Source organism: Oreochromis aureus, linkage group 22 (assembly GCF_013358895.1).
Source record: "Oreochromis aureus strain Israel breed Guangdong linkage group 22, ZZ_aureus, whole genome shotgun sequence".
Lineage (NCBI taxonomy): Eukaryota > Metazoa > Chordata > Actinopteri > Cichliformes > Cichlidae > Oreochromis > Oreochromis aureus.
The window spans coordinates 33,964,489-33,985,988 of NC_052962.1; the positions used below are offsets into that span (position 1 = coordinate 33,964,489).

General features: G+C 40.5%; 1 protein-coding gene across 1 annotated transcript in view; it reads left to right on the plus strand.

Moving 5' to 3' along the window:
- Positions 1-18,540, plus strand: part of dbpa (D site albumin promoter binding protein a) — a 36,877-nt gene extending 18,337 nt beyond the window's left edge. The window contains exons 4-5 of the mRNA XM_031729243.2: positions 13,928-14,181; positions 16,419-18,540. Coding sequence (XP_031585103.1) covers positions 13,928-14,181; positions 16,419-16,634 — 470 coding nt within the window. The 3' untranslated portion in view covers positions 16,635-18,540. The remainder of the gene's footprint in view (positions 1-13,927; positions 14,182-16,418) is intronic.
- Positions 18,541-21,500: the final 2,960 nt, after the last annotated feature.

Below are 21,500 nucleotides of genomic sequence, written 5' to 3' on the forward strand. Positions count from 1 at the left end.
ATAAGAGTTGTAATCTGCTTTTAACCAGAGAGCTGTCTCACTTCAAGCTGAAACCAAATACCAGCGTCTAGACTGGAAGAATCCAAGATAAACCCCTCAGTAATCATCACCAGTCAAATGAAATGTCTAATTCTAGATGATAAATTATGAATTTGAATAGAATATGAGCCGGGTACAGAGTGAAAGAAACGGGCTCCTGTGCCTTTAAAAAAGAAAGAAAGACAGAGAGAATGCAGGATAACACCAGGCCGAGGCATCAGGCGGTTTAACATTCAGGATTGTGATTAATCCTGGCAACAGAAGGGTTAAAACCAGACACTGACTCTGCACAGAGAGAGAGAGTGAGGAGTGCTGGAGGGGGAGAGCGAGCACTCAGTCAGGAGAGTTGCTTTGCATGTTTTGAAATCTCTCTCTCGCTCTCTCTCTCTCTCTCTCTCGCTGGCTCTCTCTCTCTTTCTGTCTCTCACACGCTCGGGCCATGTGCGGCCGCCACGTCACGTGCCGCTGCAGAAAGCATCAGAGCGAGAGAGGCAGGAGAGCTGTAGAGGGAGAAAGAGAGAGAGAAGGGAAGGGAAGGGAGGGGTTGGAGGAGGAAAGAGAGAGGTATGAGGAGAGCGGTGGGAGAGGAAACAGTGAAGATTACAGAACGAATAAACACTGAGGACAAAGCAAAGAAGAGATGAGGAGGTTTGGAAAGAGAGAGTTTTAGGGCGGCAGAGCTAACGCAGCTTTATGAAGCAGTGCATGTATGATTTTAAAAAAGGGATAAGATGATAGAGTCACATTTCTGTGTTATTACAATGCCCAGATAATGTTTCCCCATCTACCCCACACCAGCTAGATGATAAGAATTTAGTACTCCAAAAAACCAAGAAACAAACCCTTCCATCAAAACGAGTGTGGCTCTGATTCCAAATCCTCTGTTTGTGTGTTCACCAAAGTGCGAATGACCTTTAAAAACACACGACCCCTTTTTTTCGGTCGTCCTTTTCTGTGGGTAAAAGCTGCACACACCGGTGACAACCATCCGCCTCCTCTTTCCCCTCAATGAGATGAAGAGGCTAATCACATACTGCACATGCAAGCTTTTCTTAAACAGTGTTATTATTCTTTACTATCTGAGCTTAGGAGGGAGAAGGACTGAGCCACGAGAAAACGTTTTATTAGTCACGCACCTTTGTTCACAATCTGCTCTTTTCCATCTGAACATCTAGCTAGGACTGGTTATGTCTGATCTGATCGCCTTCATACTGCTAAGTGCCATGTGTCCAGCTCCAGTGTGAGGTGGAGTGCTGCCTGATTTGTACGCCGTTTGGTTCGAGTAGTGGTGGCTCAACAAATCGGAAACTTCCAGTGACCCCGGTCGTTGTTGTTGGTGTTCTCCGTGTTTATTTTTACTGAGCTTTGAGGTCCGAACACTTAATGGTTTATTATGATGTTCTGATAAAGCTGGACATCGCATGAGAATCACATCGAGCATGTGGAAGAGGCTCAGCTCTGACATGGTTTGTTAACAAATAGTCTGCTTTGGACACATTGAATGTTCTGCAGTTTAGGCAGAGAAGCTCTCTGGATAAATGCACGCTTGCTAGCGGTAAATGAACCATACTATTATATGAACTGCTCATAAATTAGAGCAAATTTGTGCAAGGGAGCAGTTAGTTTAGAAGTGAGCTAATGTCCTATTTTAGTTTGTCAGACATTGTTATTCTGACATGCACTTTGTCAGGTGACAGCTGCTGTGATATATAGTTTAGTAAAATCAGAAATAGAATAAAAATCATCTGCACTTTTAATGTTTCATAGCAGCAGCAAGATTTGATAATCAGCTGCTCACACCAGGGTTGCATTGTTCTTATTCGTGGGTGCTCGAGCGGCTGAATTTTACCTTCAAACATTGGCCTCAAGCCTCCTTTTGAAAGTCTGGATTCTCTTCAGTTTGTTATGGTAGCTTTTCTGCCAAGCAACTACAATGCAGGGATACCTACTGTGCATACTTCCTCCACGCCAATTAGAAGTCAGTATAATACGAACAATGAAAAGCCTTAGAGAGGACAGTCAGTATCTGCACAACCACATGGAAAACATTTTTATTCTCTGCTGTTCTCTATTCTCCTGTTGTCAAAAGAATATCGTGGGTCTCCTCATACAGAACCGCATGTCACAGCATTAATATGTTTTGATTTATTTTCTTTGTGGCACAGCTGTACAAAGCACATTTATGTTCACTTCAGTGGATTTGAGTCGTGTTGTAGTTTGCATAATATTTATGGCAAGCCTTTTTGTGCATGTGCCTTTAAAGGAAACTCTGGCACAGAAAACCTCTCTTCATCTCAAGCATGAACCAAAGACAGATGCTGTTTTCAATCAACAGCCGCTCTTCAGGGTTATCGGGAACCTGCGAAGTCCCGTGCCACGTGGGGGTCTTTCTACATGTCTAGTCATGTCCTGTGCTCAGTGTGCCATAATCAGATCTGACCATCGGCAGAGCATGAGCAGTGATTTGGAAAGAGAGCAGAAGAGGAGGTCACCGCTATATCCACACTGCTGTGACATAACTCCCAGCCAGTGTGTTGACAATAGGAACAAGACTCCCGGGGTGTGTCACCTGGACTCAATTGTTTCTGGCGTGTGTGTTTAGGTGTGTGTTGCGCTGCGTTTCTTCACGCTCGTGAACGTGCACGTGGCCGGCTCTGTTTGTTTGTGCGTGCAGCGGCAAGTCCGAGCCTGTCTGGGTGTGTATGTGGGCGTCGGTGTGAGTTCAGAACGTGACAGTGAAGTGAGACACGGAGACAAAAGCCAGATGCACAAGAATCAGTGAGTGTAGACAAAAATAAGATCTGAATCACGGGACACTCGCAAAAATCGCTCCAAGATAAAAAGCTGCAGTTAATTTCATTTGATTTGTAGGTTTGCAATCTTTTTTAAAAATACAATGAAAACATGAAAATGAAAGTACAAATTATAAGACTACAAATTTAAAAAAACTGTAATTGAAAAGAGTTAATTAAAATCATATCATTATCATTATCATAAAAAAAAACATGTGTGTCCAAAATCTGGTGATTTTTAATTTGATAACTACTCAATTCTGACACTTTAGAAAGTGAGAAAAGTTATTTAACTATCAAAACTGATTATTGCAGTATTTTACTGATTCAAATTAAATTCATATCCGGCTGTAGCACAAAATCTATGATTTGGGTAAATTAGTTCAATTTTAAGCATCGACTGTCCATAAAAGATGGAGGTAAGTTTTGGGTCTGTAAACGGTAGCTAAGGGAAGCGCCTGCATTATTTCTAATGGCCACACAGTGCCGACTCCAATTTGTGCTAATAGGCTTCATGTTGTGTAGAAGTACTTCTCACTTCCTGTGTGACCACAGAAAACTCTGGATGGCTTCGTTAGCCTCAGTCACTAGTTCAACTCCTATTTAAAGCAATATGATGATTATTATATGAAAGATTGTTTAATTTAGCATAAAACAGACATTTTATGCTAAATGAAAAGGTCTTGTAATCAACAAGCTGCTACCCTGTGAACACCTAAGTGAGGATGAAACTGCTTAGCTTGAGGCTTCAAAACAGGTCTTTACTAACCAGTGGAGTGATGTCACTGCGGCTATCTCCATCTTTTTTATCCAGTCTGTGCTTTGACATAAATGTTAAGTTTTTTTCTCCTTTAACTCTGATTTATAATCAAACTCGTGTTTTAGTAGCCATTTTTTTACTGTTGTGTATTCAGGCAAATATGTTAAGATATTAAAATAATATAAATGGGAGTTAGCTGCAGCCCTGTGTGAGTGTGTCAAGCAGCCATATCTGTAAATTACATGAAAGATAAACCTTGCAGTTAGTTGTATAGATTCCCTGATGTGTTTAACCCAGACGGGCAAAAGTTAAACTTGGCAGCAGACAGAAGCAGTGATGAGGAGTGTGAATAGTCGCCTCAGCTTTTACATTGCAGGGAGGGGATCCCGCTTTATGTAACGCACTTCCTATATCACATTCCTCGTCTGTATTGCGTTGCCAGCTAATGCTTGTGAGTTAAAAACAGCTGCTGGCAGAGCTCACAGTTCATGTCCGTGTCATCTGTGACAGAAGCAAACCAAACAGGAAATGAATCGCTGCTCTGCACCTTTATCTCATTACTGCTCCCGACTGGAGGAACACACTTGCTGTATCTCATAGTTTGTTTCCACTACTGCTTTTACATCTGCTACCACACCTTTTACTGGCTGGACTCTTCGATTGTTATCATAACTTTCTGAGTGAAAGGAAAGGAGCAGAAGAACACGTTGTTCCTGTACAAACAATAAGCAAAAAAAGGACGCATCATAAGACGAACGCTAATATTAAATGAGACCACCAACCATCTAACTGCACCCTGAATGTGGAGTTTAATGGCTGAACAGAGTGTTGTTTGTGATAAACTTCTTTCACTGGTGTATCTGCTCTGAATTACTTGTTGTTTTTCATAACTGATGTGAAAAACAGCTGGTGTGCAATAACAGGAAAGGTTAATCTGATAAAGCAACAAAAATGAACACTGAAACAAATAGAGGTTACAGTAAAACTAGTAAACCCTATCATAGCTCTGGTTTGTGTGAACGTGTCTTTCACTGAAAACCCCCCAAAAAACAACAACAACAAACCAAATAAGAGAGAAAGTATTGGCGTTTTATTACTGCCTGTGGAAATGGTGTACATCACTCCTCTGTTTGCTGCAGCTAAGTGGCCATCTCTGTATGTTTGCAGACTTTCCTACTGGTTGGTTTCTATATATAATTCTCTGCTGAAGCTGGTTCCCTCTTATCTGTGTGCATACAGTGTATGTGTAACAACTATAACCAGTCTGGCCTTTGCCATCACAATATTTTACAAATATTTGTCCCCAAAGTCAGAACAGAATAAGAGAAAAAGGCTCGTAATTTGTGGTGCTGGGGTAATCTACAGAAGAGGCTGAAACTGTCAAAAGTGGCTGTTAAGGAGGAATTTAAATCAGGTTTAAAGGGTCGGGAAAATAGTTCCAATGCTCAATGTCACTGCTCTGAATTCATTTGAAACGGTGCCTTTATTTTTGTCTCACTGCACAAGGTCTGGATGTTGTGTTCACTTGCCTGTACCGTGTGATGGTGCGTTCACACACATCGTAGGCTCTGCAAAGATTCAGCGCTTGGTCTCGGGGGATTTTCTCACTGTTGGGGATTTTTTTGCTGATATTCTACGGTCTTTACCTTGAAATACAAAGTGCCTTGTTGCATTGTTGTTGTGAGTTGGTGCTATAAAAATAAAATTGAATCGAATTGAAAAGAGAAGTACAAATTAAGCTTTGCACCTAACAGCCAGTCTGATGAAGAGGAGTGCAAACGATAGGTGGCGTCAAGTTACAGTAACATAGTCTTTGAACGTAGCAAGAAGTTCTACAGTTTCACTCCGAGCTCTCTCCAGTTTTTCCTCTCTCTGTTTATAGGCAGAGTTTAACTAGCAGCACTGGCCGCCCTCGAACGGCGTCTGAAAGCTCCTCTGTTTCTGATTGTCGGTTGCATCAGTAGAGTCCCAGCTGATGTGTTTTGCGACAAAGCATGAGGCAAATTTTTCACCAAAGTTGAAATATTTTGACTTGTATTAACATGAATTTGCATCACATGGCGTGAATTTGCTGCATTGCATAGAGTGTGTATGCAAGCACCATGACCATGTTTGTAATTAAGCTAATATATCCTGTGTCATTTCAGAAGTCATTTGCATTTAGTCTGTTCTGTTGTGCAGTTTGAGAACAGTCATGAAAACTAAGACAAACTAAGGAAGAGAGGGCGACTGGGTTGCAGCAGTAAAATGCCATTAGGATCACTTCTGTGCTGGGAAAACCAACAATAACGACAACAAAAAAATCTTTAGCAATGTGTCTTTGTCATATAAAGCTAAAAGTAACAGCACCGTAACAGCTAAAGCGAAATCTGTGCACAGGACACATGAGAGTCAGAGTTAGCAGAGCTTGTAATTGCAGTGCCGTATTTCACTGTAATGAAAACTCGCCGAGGATGAAAAACCGATGAAAGCGTACACAAAAATCGACTCAATTACAGTGATTGCAATAGATGTTAATTGTTACCTCCATCCTTGTATAATTAGTATAATTACTATTCTCCTGGTAATTGCTTTGTTTCCCTTTATTACACAAGAAGCTGCTGAAACAGGAGAAGATTGAAAGGGAAAAAGTTCTGCGTCAGAGAACAGAAGGTGCCGCCGCCGCTGTTGACGAAGTGTGCGCGAGGAGGATTTTGTGCCGTACTGACAGATTTTGTTCCACCTGTTTAGCTTTCCTACATTTCCCAAAATGCCTCTTCCACACAGTGCAGCTCTTTGTTTGTTGCATTCCACTTTACGTGTAGGTGGACCCGGTGAAAGTAAAGTTAGATCAAACAGGAGATTAGTCAAGAGGAAGCGTTGCTCACCTGACTCTCAAACCTCAACCTGTCTATTTTCTGCTGCTGTGGGCGTCTCTGCCCACGACAGCTGATTCCTCCCGGTACGATTTCTGAACATCCAAGCAGCTCAAGGACAGAATCCAAAACACTTTTCCTCAATTTTTTTTAGATCATTGATTCATGTTCCGCTGTGAAAATTCTGTTTGACTGTGAAAATAATAAAAAAAAACCCTCTTAGAAAATCTTTTTCTTAGAAAAAGAGGACCAAAATGTTTTTGATGTTTTTAAAGTTAAATACATCACCCAGATTCATCAGTATGCCTCGGTACGCTCCATCCGAGGATCAGCTCTTCACGTCCTGAGGCGATTCCTATGATGGAGATTTCACACGATGGAGAAGCTGTTTTAAAACGAGGCATTTTTCTTGACTTGTCGACAACATGAATAAGAAATGAAGGGGCTAATCTTAAACCTTGAATTTCATGAAACGGGACCTTCAGAGACCTTGAAAAGTCTTGACTGTGTCGGAGTTAATGTAGTAACTTTCTCATTGGTGCTCAGGTAGAAACGCCGGATTTAAATGTGATATTTGTGGAGTTTTAGCAAATCTTTCGGGTACGACTTGCTTCAATCCGAACCACTTCAGTTGAACTCCTAGCCCGGAGCTGGAGGATGACAGATTGACAGGCAGTGACATGCGGAGAGAGGAAAACGCATAATCTCAGCTAAATTAATGAAAGCAGAGAGGGAATCCGCGAGTCAGTGGCTGCTTCCTCCAAATGGCTCCCGCTCTCAGACAGGAAATGAAGCCAGACGAATCCTCGCTTGGCGAGTGTTTACCCAGCAGCAGCGGGAGTCGTGTTCTTGGAGCAGTTTCAACTTTTTGCCCAAAATGGTTGTTATTAGGACGGGGTTTTGGGCAGACTTATCCAGGATCAGCTCCGTCCAGCTGCCAGAGACACAGATCAAGCCAGCAGCAGTTTATTTGATGGTCTCACTGCTTCCTGGACAAACAGATGGATCAGAGGATAGAAGAGATTGGACCAGTATGGTGCATTGCATTTAGAAATGATGAGGGTTTGCAACTGTGCATGAAGAACCGGACAGCTTATAGCGAAGGGATGTTTTCACTGTAATTCAAATCTTTTCTGTCATTTAATAATATATTGGTCATTTTTTAGTTGTTGCTGTTATTTTGGAAAAAAAATGCAAATAATGACAGATAGAAAAATAATTATCATTATTTTAATGCTATTTCCTGTGGCCAAACTGCAAATAAGAAAATCTAAGTTTGGTGTAGCATGGTGACCCTCTCAGCAAGAAGGTCCTGGGTTCGACTCCACTTGCCTTTCTGTATGTGTTTGAGTTTGAGTTTGACTGGGTTTGAGTGGGTTCTCTCCCCGTACTCCGGCCTCCCCCCACAGTCCAAAGACTTGCCGTTAGTAGGTTTAGGCTAATTGATGATTCTAAATTGGCCATAGGTGTGAATGGTCATCTCTGTCTCTGTGTTAGTCCTTTGACAGACTCCCACCGTGGACCCTGCACTGCCCTGTGACCCTAAATTGGATATTTGGAGAAAACAGTTGGATGGATATGAGCTTAAAAATAGACATAAAGAATGTGCCTTGTCAAAATAATGAACAGTAAGGTCTATGCAGAACAAATCACCATGTTAAAACCACACTCCTTGTGTAGGTGTTTCTTGACCTGTTGAGGCCCAGGCGTGGTTACTTTTGGAGTCTGGCATCAGATATAGTGGATCCTTTGGGTCCTTTGGGTGAGGAGCCTCCGTGGATCAGACCTTTTCTCGCTCTTCCTACAGTGTTGAGTTGCAGAAGGATCTGGTTAGTTTGGAGGATTCATCCACCTTGGACTCTTTGTTTTGTTCATCCAGCTGTTCCTGAGCAGTTTTGGTGAGTTTGAGTGTGGAAGGATCCACTGTGGATGGTACAGTCAAAGTAACCAGGATTAACACTGCATTTTAACAATACGATCAGTCCTATTCACTTTACCTGTCATCAGTTTTGTGTTGGGCTCGCTGGTTTCGGACAGATATGATCGATGACTCATTTGATCATTTTTAAATCTACGGATTCCAAATAGAGACAGAAACGCCTCAAATGCTGCTTTGATTGATAAATCCAATTTGAATATGTTTTCTGATGGTGCCTATGATTCAAGTTTGATTAACAAATCACGAAGGAAGAAGCCATGCTTTTGATTTCCAGCGAAGGCCACAGTCGTAAGAAGACTGGGATCTTTTGCATTAAATTTCTTTTTCATGAAACACTTTCAGAGAACGTTTACACAGCCACACACTTTGTGCACAGAATTTGTCAGCACGTGTCCCATTTCACTAAAAACAAATATTGTGTTATTATAGCTGTGTTTTACTACGCTGCTATTGATTATCTATTTATACACCAGCCTCCACAGAGGTATTACTGTCAACAAATACATTAATAATTACTTATATGGATTCAAAGCTGTATCTTTTATAAGATTCTGTTTGTTTATTCCATGCTTTATTTACTTTCTTTGTCTACTTTCTGACCCTCACTTTTACAACTTCAGATGTTTCAACAATGTGAAATTAGTAAACAGTTTTATAACCATAAGTTTCCATCTGGATTTTTCCATCTGGTGTTTTTATGGTTTTATCCGTTGTTTATGCCTTCAGATTCTACACTAAGATGAATGTTTGCAGGGATTTATTTGCAGCTTGTGCAGGTCAGTTCTGTAATTAATGTATTTAGGAGATGACAGTGGTGTCATTAGATAACAGCGCAGAGATGGGTGGAATTCCATATCTGGGTGGAAGTTTGGAGCTCAAGTAGCATTTTGTCTCCTCTGCCAAAGTGTCAAACTCTGCAGGGTGACAGGTCGCCTACCCTCGATCCAGTAAACAAACCACTGGGTCTGTGGCCCCATGTGACTTTTGTATACAAACCTTGGTTTGATTGCTATTGGGCACTGGGAAACCAAAATAACCAAATACACAGAAAAGTCATCTTTTCCACTCAGGCTCGGAGCAAAGAATAGCAGCTCTGAAGAATAACAGCTGCAGAGGGCAGAGCATAGTGATGCATGCATGTCACACCGGACGATTATGTAAATCCAGCTTCTCATTTCAGATAAAACAAAGAAAAAAAAGAAGAACAAAACAAACAACAACTGTGGGATGTTTTGGCAACAAGTTGTGTAAAAGTGGAGGCGAATGTCAGATCGACATCAGCGTGTGGTCATGATTGGATGTAAACATTCGTAAGACTTTTTTTTTTTTTATCTCCGAGTTCAGTGCAAGTTGAAACCTGAAAAAAGCCACCATTCAGAAAGTTTACATACCCACAGCCTCCCACTCGCCACGCTCAGCGTGTAGTCAAGTGTTTTCAGCTGGATTTTATTGGGAGAACACAGTGTGGCGATTTGACCCTTCGCTTACCTCACATGTCCCGCCTCCTGCCTGTCATAAAGCCTGACTTCCCAGAGCCCGTGGAGGATTTGGTTGTGGTATTGTGGCTGACATGCATGAAAACATGAGTGACTGCTCACAGCAGCAGTTTGAGTAGAAAATCAGTGTCAGTCCTGCCGCTCTGACCGACATGTCTTTCCCACGTTTCAAAAAGAAAGAAAGAAATGCTTCAGAAGCACAAAGGCTGCGACAGCTGAGGGCTTTTAGAGGTTTTCTGTCATATGACAAAATTATGTCATTCTATTATTGCTAAATCTTCACAATCTCTCCTCACTCTTCCTTCCTCCTGTCTCTTTTCTGCTTCATTTGCTCAAGTGTCTGAAATCTTTCCACGGCTGTTTTGGTTGATTTTGGTCACCAGCTTTGAAGTTATTTATAATCTGTGGCGCGGAGCCTGGAGCTCCGAAAAAGCGTCTTACAAATGTCACCACAGTGGAGGTCTGAGTAGTGGCGGATGATTGCTCAACTAGCATTTTTATGCCTCTATTCCAAGGAAGAAACATTTGCAGGGGGGAAAAAAAATATGTTTTTTTCAATCAGAAACGGGAAAGAAATGAAGCAGCCGGCTGAAAATAGACCCACTCTTCTGTTATAGTGTAACATTCAGAAATATAGCTGCAGGGAAAAAGCTTCCCTGCCACACAGTTTAATATCTGCATCCAGGAATCGCTTCCACAGATTTTGCCCCCTCCCCCACTCTTCCACTCTTCCACGCTTCCACTTCCCAACATTTAAATGATTGTGTTCATTCGTAATTAATTTCAACCCCCTTTTAGTGCTTTGGTAGCTCATGTAAAAGTGGCGTTTGAGTAAAGCCAGCTGGAGTCAACACCAGGGGAAAAAAGTCCACTGCAGCACCATCTCTGAATCATCTGCTCTCTTTAAATAGTTTTTTTCTTTCCTTTCTAACCACATTTGTCTAAATGCGTGGCTCAGGCATAATCATTCTGCATCTTTAGCCAGCACTAGGATTTTCTTTTAAATATCAGACACTGCAAAGGGTTAAAGAAAAAAGCTCCTCTCTCCTGCTTGTCGTAAATAGAGTATGACACGTTCCTGGCTCGATGGTGACACTTGGTGGTGACTTGGCCTCACTACGGAGAGGCGAGATGCTTCTTGTCGTCGAAATTTGAAGTCGAATGTGAAGAATTAAGCGCGTTGTTAAAGGTGTAGAAGAAACGGTGATATGTGCAGGTTTAATGGGGAAACACATTTGAATATATTGTCCACTGTGTATGGGATAATCCTCTTTATGCTTATCTCAGTGGGAATCATTCCTGGCTCTCTGCTGCTCTCAGGATAAAGGATGAGAGGCAGAGTGTGCATCACATGTGACTCTGCAGCCAGCGGCCTCTAGAGGAGTCCAACAGCAAACGCTAAAGCTGGAGGGGTTTGACCTGAGTGGGATTTAAACACTGAGACAAAAACGTATCCTCGTGCTTTGCTACTTTTTCCCAAAACCTTATTTTATGATCTTGAACATACTTGAATTAGATATTTTCATCGCCTAAAAAAATTATTATTGCCTAAAAACGTGCATATCTTTGTATATTCAGTCTTACCAGAGGTCCTACCATGTTTAGCACAACACTGGACCTCAAAACCTCACTAATTGAATTTAAATTAAATTTTATATTGATTTTATTTGCTTGTAGGCGGAGCTCTCTAAGCTTCTGTCTCACCTTCAGATTTAGATACTAATTCAGTGATGCTGATTCATTTTTAGCTCATCTAGCCGAAGGACCGATGTATCTGTCCGTCCAATGAAAGAGTCGCTACTCCTTTAGGGTATTAGTCCAATTTTAGTGAAGCGAGATAAATTTGACTTTCATGTGACTGTTAGTGTAAATCTGCCTGACTTCTCAAATGATCAAAATTCTGCAAATTGTGCTCAAGTTCAAGGTCACGTTTGTCATTGTCAGTGGATTTGAACTTTCATTAGTTTGTGCAAAACAGCCTAGAAGGCAAGAAAAGATACCCTCCCCCCCTCGTACTGACACATTACAATAACCTGTGAACTGTGATGGATCACGATGAAGTAATACACCGACACTGACACTGCTGACACTGACATATTGTAAAAGTGAGTATTTTTAGGTGCATCTGTTTCTTGTTTAGTTATTAAAATGAAGACCATGGTCTGTTTAGACTTGGAGAGGCTGTTACCTTTTTGCATGCAGAGTGGTCAGAAATCACCCACAGGCAGAGCTGATAGCGGTGTCAGTGTCAATAAAATCTTACCCATGTCCATCCCCGGGGCTGTTTATTTTTCATCCCATAAAAACAATAAATTATTAAAATATTCTGAGTTCAGAAAGTTAGATCTACAGTACAAGTCAAACTTTGCAGAAGTCAGTGCAGTTCAGTTGGATAAAAAGCTGAATATAAGACAAAACAAACGATATTAAAACAAAACCAAAAATATACAATAATAAGCTTTTTAAAATAGATTCAAAGGACAAAACATCAAAGAAATACAGTGAAATATCAGCTCTACAAGTAGAAAAGAAGTAGGGTGAAATAAATTGAGAACAATCAGAGCGTAGTGGAAATAATAAACTAAAAACACATCAATCAATAAAATAAATGTATAAGGATAATAAAAACATAAAATAGAATAAAAGGTACCATCATCCAAAATGTCAGTAAATAAATATAAAACAATAAAAAAAGCTGGTTAAAAACAGTTTAAAGTTGAAATGTCTGTCTCCTGGTGTGTTATAGGGCAGACATGTCAGGCTGTATTCAGTCTTTAGAGTGTAGTCATGTCTGTACATCAGCTAAAACTAATACATTTCACTGTGACCATCGAGAACAAATGTAAGTGTGCAAATGAATCTAAATGTAATTACAGAGTTACTCCCTTAAATATAATAAAATTTAACAGAGTGTTTTTCCAGTGTCCTGATTGGTGGGAATTGTTTCATGTCGTCATCTTCAGTTCGCGCCTCTGTGGCGTGTGACCGTCCTCGGTGAGAGCAGATGGGCTCTAATCTGCAGATAAAACTAGATGCTGATGATTGGACAGCTAAACGAGTAATTAAGCTGCTGATTTTGGCCTGTAGTGCAGATTATTGTTCACTGGAAAGACAATTAACAAGCGCTCGTTTTCTTTCTCTCTGCTCCCTTCTTGTCTCTTTTTTAGTTTATGCGCACAACAAGTGTCACATATTGCCAACATAAACAATGTAATAAAAAAGTAACACATGAACAATTAACAAATGGCATCATAAAAATGTTGTACTGACGGGGATTTTAATAACCGATAACGAATTTAGAGGCAGTACGATTTTTAGTTATGTAATAAGATCTAATATAAATATCTGAGACACAAAAGAAGTAGTTCAGAGAAAAAGCACCTCTGAAAAACTCCCATAATCTGCTTCATCTGGATGTTTACAGCGTGATAAACACTCTGTTAATTTAATCAGCATGAAAACATCATCAGTGCTCATGTCATGTTTGTGTATCTGTGTCCTGTCCACACTTTAACGTGGCGAGAACAGCCTGCAGGCTAATGTCACAGTCCGCTGTCAGTAGCTGTTTAATGATCCTGTAGTGACTCATCTTAGCATGCGACCCTCTGTTTTACATGTTACACACAAAAAAAGGGATTTTCATGTCAGTTTTTCAGGTGGCACGAGCAAATTTACATGTGAGAAAGAGTTCTGGTGGCAAATGTTGTACTTTAATTCTCGTGAGCTTTTTATTTCCAGTATGAAGATTAAGACCATTTTTAAGGGATGCCAGAATATAGCTGACATTACTGAAACTTGATTTATTTAGGAAGGAACCCTGTGGATTCATATATATTATGTATAAGATGCTCCTTCAACTAGAAGCTTGCTTCACTAACTCTCTAACACTAACTTTGATAAACCGGTAATCTGTCCAGGTACTCTACTTCTCATCCTCTGGAAACTGTGATGGGCTTCAGCTGATAACTGGAAGATTATAGATGGGTATCTTAGCTGACAAACTAATTATTTGATCTGAGATAACCAACATTTTCTTTCTCTTCCAGGTGGTCAGGCAGTGCCTCAGGACCCGTCACCCCCCTCTACCTGCCCTCCGGGGCCCCCTGGACCTCCAGCCGGCACCAACGGCAGCAGCGACATCATGGTGAACTTTGACCCTGACCCGGCGGACCTAGCGTTGTCCAGCGTGCCGGGCCAGGAGGCATTTGACCCACGGCGGCACCGCTTCACCGAGGACGAGCTGAAACCTCAGCCGATGATCAAGAAGGCCCGCAAGATGCTGGTTCCTGACGATCAGAAGGTACTACATCTCCCACAATCCCTTTCTGTCCTTTACATCCAAATTCACTGCAGGAAAAGGATTTTTAAAGCTGTTTGTGGAAAGAAAATGCTCAGCTGCTTGCTGTGTTTCTAATTTTATGGCTAGTAAAATAAAAAAGGTCCATAATGGACCAGTTTCCCATTTTAAATTTAGTTGTAGAATCTACTTTTTTAAAATCTACTTGCAATTTCAAAATTATTCTTGCAGCACAAGCACACTATTTCACTTGTATTCAAAAAATAGAGTTTAGGACAAATTATTTTATAAGATGAAGTGAGTAAAATCAAGTTAAATACTTAAAATAAAATAAAAATGAAAAATAAGCCCCGTTAGTAAATCTCAGGTGTTGTAAAGGTACCTAAAGATAAAACATGCATAAAGATTCACATACAGCTCAGCAGAAGGTCACATTTTCCTTCAGTATCAGTCTGAAATAGAAGCCACAGCCACGTTGTTTCATTTTAAACTCTAAACTTCATCATAAGAAAGGCCACGGCTCTCTGACAGCTCCTGTGCGGAGCGGAAAAAAACCGGAGGGAGCCTGACGCCCACTGGTATTGATGCCTCCTGACGGGAATCCTGAAATATTTTGTACTCAGCTCATTGCACACTAGGAAAGTCTCTGATCAATGGCTCGTGCTTTCATAGTTCAGTGCGGAGCAGCTGCAGCTCCCGAGGCGTTTATAATTTATGGAGAGATGGAGGTGCTCACCTTGCTCTGTTCAGCCGTTACCGGTTTTATAAATCATATATAGGAAGGTTGGAAAAATGATCTCTGGCCAAAGTTAAAGATGAAGTTCAGAACTGCGCAGACGCTTCTCATAAATGAGCTTTAATATTCCGCTGTACGGTTAAGATTAATCTGCTCTCATGAGCAGGAAAGTCTGGCTTGGATTAAAAGTTATGAAATAATCCAGGATCTAATTAGTGTTTATATTTACACAAATCAGAAAGCGCCAATATTCCCAGGATCTCTGTAAAAATGTCGCAGAGGGATATAATAATAGCTGGGTTTAATTGTGAAATGATGTTAACTTTAACCAGATGTTAAAGATCCTTATTAAAGCTCTCCAAGAAGGCAGTGAACCATGTGGGTTTGCTTCCCGGTATAAATCTTTCAGATAGATATCTCTACAAGGTTGTACTCTCAGAGTGACCTCCTATTTTGCTCTATAGGTCCCAAAGTTTAACACAACATCAGGGCCGCTTCCAGTCTTCTTCTTGCGAGACTTTCATTGGCCAACAAATTCCTTTCCTGGCAAAAACCCCCAAAGTAACGTTGCAGGGTTTTGTGGGGCCGGAGGTCATGTCCGCGGCGTATTTATTCATTCGGCTGAGGCGCTCAGCCGGTCAGAAGAGTACAGCTGCATTAGGAATGAGATGTCTTTCATAAAAAGTTATTGATAATGTTTTCACAAGTACTTATTGGTGTTTTCCATCAAACTGATTCCCTTTGTAGTCATTGCAAGATGAATATTATTGGTCTTTTGTGTATGCAGATCAGTAGATTGCTAGAAGGCTTTGATGTCTGTGCGTCTATGTGTGTCTGCTTTATCTAAAAGTTACTATACAATTCAAGCAATAGATATGAAAAGGTGTTTTAATATAGGAAATTAAGAGTTAAAGCAGAGTAGCTTATTTTGCACTGTGACCTGCAGGCAAAATAAAGCACAGAAAAGCTGTTGTTGGTAATTCTAACTGCAGTTTAAAGGAGTATTTCATATATTAAACCACAGCTATCCTAAACTACTTTCTTCACTCTGTAAATCTATTTAATGAATGCTCATCTTCTCTAAGCTGCCACAGCAAACATTTACTGCTGGGAGAAACTAACCCGTGAAACTTTTTAATTTATCTAGTGCAGCTACAAGCTTTAGAATAAGAAGTATAGCACTTTTTATGTGCTATACGTCACACCTGTGTTTGGGATGTTTTATGCTTTTGAATCCAACCAGAGTCGTGCTGCTCATAAATAAGTGTCGTCATGGTGACGATATAAAAATGGCAGTCAGTTTTGTTATTATATACCTGTGACTATTCAGCTGTTGCCACCTTTCCTCCATCCTTTCTCCCATTTTTGCCACCCTGTCTCTCATCAAATGACTGAACCTTCTCATCCTACTCTCTCCTCTTTTGTTTTTTGTTTTTTCTTCTTCTCTCCTCCCTCCACCTTCCTCCCCACACACCCCAACATACCACACCGCCGCCGCCGACAGGATGAGAAGTACTGGAGCCGGCGAGTGAAAAACAACGAGGCGGCGAAGCGCTCGCGGGACGCCCGGCGACTGAAGGAGAACCAGATCTCAGTGCGCGCGGCCTTCCTGGAGCGAGAGAACGCCGCCCTTCGCCAGGAGGTGGCCGACATGAGGAAAGAGCTGGGCCGCTGCAGGAACATCATCAACAAGTACGAGAGCCGGCACGGAGACTTGTGAGGAGACGGACGGAGGCGGAAAGGGCGGGAGGGGAATCGGAGATGAGACAAGGGTACAAGGCAACCCAGCAACAGCAGCACTTTAGTTGAAGTGGCGAGTCGGGGGTGGGGGGAGGCTGACGTAGATCTGCAGTAAGCACCGTGCGACACCGGGCGCAAACGCCACAAGCGTCTTTTAGCGCGCGTGCTGTGCTTCAGGATGTCATGACAGGAAAGCACAGCAGCGCCACAGTTTATTTTCCGAGTTTGACTCTGTTTGTAGATGCTGCTTTGCTGAATCCACACACCGTACTGTATCACCACCTCGTGACACCTCGGCAGCTTTACCCTTGGTGCTGTGCTTACGCCCGGTGCCGCATGGCGTTTTTGCAGGTAGTGCGTTTCCATCCGCCGCTCTGGCCAGTTCAAACAGGGTGTTGAATTCACAATATGCCAGTGAAATCTCACTTTTTAAGCTCAAGGCATGGACACAAGCCAGAAGAGGTCAAATGTGTAATTTTTTTGTTTTCTATAAATAGGAAAAAAAGAAAACATGTATATTTTTGAACTGGGCAGGAAGGCAAGACTAGTCCAGTGAAGAGGAGGACGGGGGGAGGAAGAAGAGCAGGGCTTTCGTCAATAACGCAAAGAGATTTTGACATAGGATTATTGTATATTTTTCTATTAGCAGAGGTATTTAGGAGGAGGATTTTAGAGATAATGTTTTGTATATTTTATATATGGGGCGGGAGGGGCTGTTAGCTGGACAGTCACGGGGCCACATAAAGCGCTTTTCCTCCCAGCTGTTTATTGCTAAACAACAAATAATCTATTTTCAACTTTACAGAGCTGGTTAGTCAGAGGAAGAGGTGTAACAGAGAATGTATCACGGTCGAATCAGGTATTTCACACAGCGTGAGACAAGGCGAGGTATTTTAGACTGTTTTCGGCGCTGAAGGGGGGAGGAGGATGGGGGGCGGAGGCAGGAAGAAGGCGAAACAACAAAAAAATTGTATAGTTTAAAGAAAATCTTTGTGTTTGTTTGTTTTCTCTGTGAGCTCGTTCAAGCACTTGAGATTTTATCTTCTATTTGATTCCGTGTCTGATTCTGACATAAATCAAGGGGCTTTTATTTTTTTTTAAGCTGAAGGAGGAAATAATAATTAGCCATCCGAACAGCTGGATGTGAGCAGATGTGTGAGGATAAGTAAAAGGAGAGAATTTTGCTGGCGGGTTTGCGTTTTATTTCGGTGAATGTGTCTTGCTCACATGTAAACGCACACACACTGACACACACTTTTAACCATCGCACAACATGATTGCTTTCGGTTTCTTTACTCATCAATCATGTCTAGGTGCAAAAATTGAATACTAACTGGTTTAAGGTTGATCTGCCCAGATCGAACAGTGACTGAAACCTTCAGCACACACACACACACACACACACACACACACACACACACACACACACACACACACACACACGCACACACACACAGACATGCACAGACATGCACAGTCCTCACCAAGGTTTTAACCCTTATTGTTGTTGTTGTTGATGTTGTTAAGGACTTTTATGGTGCTGATCTAATCTGATCCTCGACCTGACATGCACACACACACACACACATATATATATATATATATTTACACCCACACACAAATTATAGTCACACACATATGCACACACACCTTCTCAAACACAGTACTGAACTGCCTATACCCTTTCTTTGTCTTTATTCCTTATTCTTTATTTTTTTCTCTCTTTTTGTTGCATATTGTATTGATAAATCATATATTTAGATTTTCACACACATACTTGTCTATACCTCTCCTTCAAACTTTACCCAATGAGAAAGAGAAATGCACCCTACTGCTACTGTACCATACAACTGTACTATTGAATATTAAACTATTCTCTCACTAGATATATATGTGTATATGATATATGCTTGAATTATGTGATTATAGCTGTAATATACATAATTGAATATATTTCAGAGAAAAACCCATTGGAATCATTTTGTCAGTTTTTTCTCAGGTGTTGTCTGAGGTATTAAATATGCATATTAAAAAAAAGAAACACTAAAAAATCTTTGATCCGATCACAGGATTTGTGGATTGGTTTGTTTTATTTTTTTTTTTTTGGTTGTATTTTATGTTTGCTGTATGAATTTATTGTTATGATTCCGTTTTAGCCTGTTTTTGTTACTAAGTCACCAGCATGGGATAGAAACTCCACAGACTAACTGTAGTTGGCTAAGCCTCGCTCCCCCCCAGTTGCTGTTGCTACGCCTGTCACACTTTGCATTCTACAGTAAAGTTTAACAGAGGGGGTTTTGCATAAGACCTTCTGGTTTCAGACAGTTATTTTGACACCATCTAAATGCATATGAAGGCCCATAACTGTAAGTGGTAGAAACTCCAATCCAATCCAAAAAGAACTGCTACAAAAGGTTGGTGACTACGACCCAAAATAGGGTTTAAAACACTATTTTTCCTCCACAGTCATAGACTGTTTAAAAGAGTAACGTAGCTACTCAGATATCACCAATATATACTGTTGTGTGAAGCCTCCTGATGAGTGTTTTCGCTATCACCATCTTGGTGTTTTGTAACCAGGTGTGATGAGAAGATGCCGATCTCAGTCTTAAACTGCCGGTCAGTCACAAGCCAGTAGCCAATGAGTGTGCCCCATGTAGTCATTTCAAAAACACATTGTGATTAAAATTAACAGATTTAAATAAATATTTTATTTGCTGTAAGTCAAAATGAATGGTTGAGCCTGTAATCTCATCAGGAGAGTGGTAAACTTTAGAGAGATGTTTTCCTGTAGACTTTAATAGGACCAAAGCTATTGCCATCTAGTGGCCTTCAGATAGAATGCAGGATAATTCTGCATTAGCTTACTTTTTCCAACGTGGAAGCTGCGTCCACCTTTTATACTGTCTATGCACACAGCTAAAGAAGTTCTGAAACTGTGTGTCGAATGCCATTTAATTAAATTTAATATATTTGTTTCCTCCCTGTAAAATTAAAGCAGAAAAACTTAAATTCTGGGAGATTTTATTAGCTGTAGCTAACATCAACCTAGCTAACAGCTTGTTAACATTAAAACGAAGCAGAAATGAAACTGGTACTTCTGGAAACTTCTCTTTCAGGGGTAAGAAAACATGAAATCCCAGTTTGACGGTTTTAACTATAAAATAGGTAAAACTAACTGAAACTAAAAACGATATAAATTTACCCAAGTGCAGGCCTGTGACATTAACGCTGATTTAATGTTTGCCTCCTACTATACAAAAGGAAAGCCAAAATATAATGTTAAGATAAGATAAGATAAGATAACCTTTATTAGTCCCACATGTGGGAAATTTGTTTTGTCACAGCAGGAAGTGGACAAGTGCAAAAGTTATGAAGCAAAAATTAGAATAAAATAAAATAAGAATAAATACAGTACACAACTGTACAGAATAGAATAAAATAAAATACTATATACAGTAGAATAAAATAGAATAAAATATACAAAAGATAAAAATAGAATACAAATGCTAAATACAACTGAGTAAAAATACAACGATGCCAGAAAAGATTATTGCACATTAGTGTTATTGCACATGTGTGGAATAACATGTTGTATTGATGATGATGACCTGGGGTGCAGAAACCAGAGGGCTGTACTAGGAAGCAAGATTAATGGCTTAGTGAACTGTGTCCATCACCTTAAAAATAGACAACAGTGATGAACGCACACTCAGCATTAAAGTAATTAACTTGAATTAAAATGTTTTTCCTTCTTTATGAGCTAAATGCCAAGATTAATGATTTTTAGCAGGATTACATTCTGGTCTTATTTGGAAAAATCTTGCATTTTACTGTTATAGTTTTAATATTTTTATAGAATTTTATCACCATTTTCTCATCATCTGATGATGTCTGATCAGAGTGGGCAGGACTCATAAGGAATCATTTTGTACAGAAGAAAAATCATATGACCTGCAAAATGCCCATTTTGAGCCTGGAGCAGGAAGTCGATAACCTTATTGCGATCCGACTGAAGCTTTAGGTTTTGCTGAGCCAGATAATGCAACAAACCCTGGATGTGTTGAACTCTAGTTCCTAGTTCGTCCTTCCTGTTTAGCCCAAATATGAGCACACACCCCTTGAAATTCAAGTAGCCCAGTCAGTCTGGACTATTTTAGTGCGTCTTAAAAAAAAAACCCCATAGCATCTGCTAATTTCCTCCATATTTAATTTAATTCCTTAAAGGCAATTAAAAGCTCTACAAATATTTGTTTCATTATCCTAAGAACTCAAAAATTTAACAGGCTGAATGCGCTACAGGTGCTAGGCTGTGATTGGACAGTCACTGAATGGGGGAGGGGCTTAGCTGACTGTTATATAGAACTGTTTTAATTTACAGAGAGCACTTAAACCTTAGCTCTTGTTACCTGCTATACAGTCACACTTGCAAGTATTATGATTGTTCTTGATATTTCTTTTGTTGTTTTATGCAACAGCTTGTTTTCTTCAGGTGATTTTAGTCTGACATAACTATATTTTCATTCCCAAGGCCAGCTTTCACATTTCCCATGAGCCTGTTTGCTGCTGGCCTCATCCACAAAGACTTAATTGAGCCACAGGTGTATAATGGGAGTTGTAGGTCTAGCTTTGATATACAGTATGTACTGTATGTTTTCCTTTCCCTTGTCTTCTTTTTTGGGGGGAACATGTTTAAACCTGAGACACAAACTTTTGAATTTAGATCCCTGGAAGAAACTCAGAGCTTCTTACACTTCCATCAGTTGTTGGAAGAAGGAAGTCATCTTTTTTTCTTTTGATATCTTGGATTTGGGGATTTCTTCACAGACCTTTCTGAAACTTTTTG